Consider the following 3,609-nt stretch of genomic DNA (forward strand, 5'->3'; position numbering starts at 1 on the left):
GCCCTGCCCCAGGCTGCCCCTGGGGGAGCACAAACCATGGGAGAGTTTTGTGGCCAGAGATGGTCAGAAGGAGCTCGCCTGGCTCCGGGGTGCCCGTCGGGCACCGCGTCGGCTGTAAGCTGTGAGAATGGCTGTGTTTGGTTCACTGTAGCTTTCTGGTCTCTGCACTCCAAGGCAAGATCTCTAACCACCCAAACCCAATGTGTACAGCGAGCTGTGGTGCTGGGCTGCTGCTGACCCCCCCTCTGTGTGCTCCTCTTCCAGGGAGGACAGATCCCATCCCGATTGTGGTCAAGTATGATGTCATGGGCATGGGCCGCATGGAGATGGAGGTAAGATCTCCTGGCACTGGCCACGCTTCCCCTGCCCCTCATGTGGCCTTGGTAGTGAGAATTTGTGCATCCAGGACTTTAAATAAAGGGTGTTGGGGTGTTCAGGCACTGGGATATTGCCCAGGGAGGTGGTGGAGTCACCAGCCCTGGAAGTGTCTAAGAGGGGTTTGGATCTGGCACTGGAGGATAAGGGTTAGGGGTTGCAGCAGTGACAGGTTAATAGTTGGACTGGATGATCTTAAAGGTCTCCTCCAACCCTGATGGTTCTAAAAGCTTGCTCTTAAATCACCACAGCAAGACAACATTCCTCCCCACAATTCATCCTCTGTTTATCCATGGGCACTGGAGTTCTGGGGTCTGACTGTGATTTCAGCTCCCCAAGGCTAACCCTCCACCTCGGGGGTGAGTGCCCATTGTGCACAGAGCAGGGGAGGGGAAGTGCAGCATGCAGAGATCCTGTTTCAAACCTCACCTGTTTGAAGCTGTGCGTTGTGACAGGCTCTGTTGTGCTCAGTATTTATGAGCCAAACTGCATCTCCTCTGTGTTCTGTTCCAAAAGCTTGACTACGCCGAGGATGCCACGGAGCGGAGGCGAGTGCTGGAGGTGGAGAAGGAAGACACCGAGGAGCTGCGGCAGAAGTACAAGGTACAGCCAGGGTGGCACAGCAGCAGCAGCACAGTGTCTGTGGGCTGCCTGGGGAGGATTGCTCTGGTGCTGCCGAGCTCCTCTCCTGAGGCTGCAGTGATGGGAGTATGAATTCAGCCCATGGCAAGGGTGGAATGGGTGGGGTTAAGGTCTTTCCAACCCAAACCATCCTGGGATTCTGAAGTTCTTGGGGTTTGCAATTATCTTCCCAGTCAAGCCAAATGTGAGTGGCTCTGGGGCTGGTCCAGGAGCTCTGGAGCAGTCTCTCCAGCTCTGGTGGGTTTTCACTGGCCTGTTCCATCCTTTCCCTTCTCGTTGTGGTATTAATCTGTGAAAAATCTCTGCAGTCCTTACTCCTTGGTTGCTCCACAGGAGTCCATTATGTAACTGCCAACGGCAGCACATCCTGATTAGCCATTCAGGGAGCCTCAAAGGAATTTGGGATAACTCTGCAGCCAAGCAGCAAGCCATAAATGCTCTTTAATTCTCTCCTTTTGTATGGATGCTGTCGTTCCAATGCCTGGCTGTCACTGTTGAGCCACAGGATGCTTGCCCAGAAAACCTGCACATGGAGCAGGAGGCTCTTCTGGGAGTCAGAGTTGTGTGGATCTCACAGAGCTCTGTTTTCCTTTCTTCCCTTCCTGGGGACTTGCTTCAGGCTCAGACTCCAGATTGGTTGATTTATTTTTTGCCTTATTACCAAGGGCATGTGCTAATAGGTGGAGTCAGGAACTTGCTTTAATCCTGTTTATTTAGAAGGTGAACAGCACTTTGAATGGAAAATCCCAACCATTAGCACTAAAATTTCTCAGATATTTTTTTCTCTCCTCAGGTGCTGAAATTTTTAACATGAATTTTGCATGATATAAAACATGCTCAGCAATGTTATTTTCATGTCATTTTGATGTGGTAACTGGGAGAGATAAACCCAAAGAAAAAAGCTTTCTTAGTGGATCTTTCTCAAACGTTTGCTGCTGAGGAAGCTTCCTATGGGAAGTGTCTTGCAAATGGAAACTCTTAAACCCTTGGGTGCTTTTCCTCACTCTCTACAGCTCCCTGCCAGGAGGTGCAGCCAGGTGGGGTCAGGCTGTGCTCCCAGGGAACAAGGGGCAGGATGAGAGGACATAGTCTCAAGCTGTACCTGGAGAGGTTCAGGTTGGACATCAGGAGGAATTTCTTCATGGAAAGAAAGGGCTGTGAGGTGCTGTAAGTGGCTGCCCAGGGCAGTGGTGGAGTCACCACCCCTGGAGGTGTCCAAGGAACGACTGGATGTGGCACTCAGTGCTCTGCTCTAATTGCCAAGGTGGTGATGGGTCACAGGTTGGACTCAGTGGTCTTGGAGGACCTTTCCAACCTCAGTGATTTTGTAATAAATACAATCCCTGATGCACACCAAGTTTTTCTGAAGGCACTGACTCCTCATCACTGTTCAACAGGACATTTAACAGGAGCATCTCTCTGTTAATTTTTCAGGATTATGTTGACAAAGAAAAGGCCATTGCCAAGGCTTTGGAAGACCTGAGAGCAAACTTCTACTGTGAGCTCTGTGACAAGCAGTATCAGAAGCACCAGGAGTTTGACAACCACATAAACTCCTACGACCATGCCCACAAGCAGGTAACCAGGTGTTGGCAGCACAGTTTGTCAGTTCTCTGTCCATCGTGGTGGTCTCGTTTGTGGTCAGTACTTGGAATTTCCCTGGTGTATCTGTTCTCCTTAGAGCTCCAGGAATAGGTGTTTTATTAAGATTTTTATGCCTGCCATACATCTAAATCCCTAAAACAACAACAAAAGCAAGCCCCAACCCCTGGCTGGCATCAAGGAGCCCCAGTTCTGAGTGGGCTGCTGTTAAACTGGGGGAGTACCCATGGGTGTGGATGGCTCCCAGTTTGCTTTGAGCTTAGCAGAGCTCTGGGGAGCGACGATACCCCATGTGTGTGTGTTTTAGTCCTGTTGAGTTACTGCAAATAGACTAGGAAGTCATGGGCTGTGCCAAAGGAATCCCCAAAAAGGAGCACTTCCCAAACTGTGTCACCCTCAGGAGGAGGAGGATCTAGAGCCTGTGTGGAGTTGGCTTAGTTCCCAAGGTAGGGCTGCACTGTGGTGCCTACATGGTATCTCCTGCTGCACAGTGAATAAAATAACACAAGTTCATGTGTCAGCCTGATCTGTTGGACCACTTAGGCTGCTGAGTGAGCTGTAAGTGCCCAGCACACAGCAGTGTTGGGCCCACCTGGGGCTGAAAGGGCTCAGAGGAGGGTTTGAGTGTTCCCAGTCCTTAAAACGCTGCTACTTCGTGCAGGATGTGCTGTATAGTGCTAGAGCTTGCAAAGTAGTGAGCAACAGCTTGGAACAAGAGCATGGCACTGAGTATGGCTTGTGTCTGTGTGCATCAAGTGTAGATAGAGCAGATTCCCTGGGGGGAAGCAGGAGTTCTTGGGCAGGGCAGTGTCTGAGTGCTGTGGTGAAGTTTGGGTTAGTGCAGTGAGGAGCAGACATGGATCCATTCACTCTGAGCTGGGCAGAGGAGCTGCTCTGGCTGAGCACAGCTGTGACACCTGAGAGCAGTGAGCTTCACCTGAAGGTTTCCATCAGCTGAGCTGAAACCAGAGTGCCATGACCTGCATTCCT

General features: G+C 50.9%; 1 protein-coding gene across 1 annotated transcript in view; it reads left to right on the top strand.

The window, feature by feature from the left end:
- GPATCH8 (G patch domain containing 8) overlaps positions 1–3,609 on the top strand; it is a gene marked incomplete at its 3' end in the record, with an annotated part of 26,364 nt that overhangs the window by 13,395 nt on the left and 9,360 nt on the right. Inside the window, 3 exon segments of the mRNA XM_009082218.1 lie at positions 265–332; positions 892–978; positions 2,452–2,595. Coding sequence (XP_009080466.1) covers positions 306–332; positions 892–978; positions 2,452–2,595 — 258 coding nt within the window.

Source organism: Acanthisitta chloris, unplaced genomic scaffold (assembly GCF_000695815.1).
Source record: "Acanthisitta chloris isolate BGI_N310 unplaced genomic scaffold, ASM69581v1 scaffold32499, whole genome shotgun sequence".
In the NCBI taxonomy this organism is placed as follows: domain Eukaryota; kingdom Metazoa; phylum Chordata; class Aves; order Passeriformes; family Acanthisittidae; genus Acanthisitta; species Acanthisitta chloris.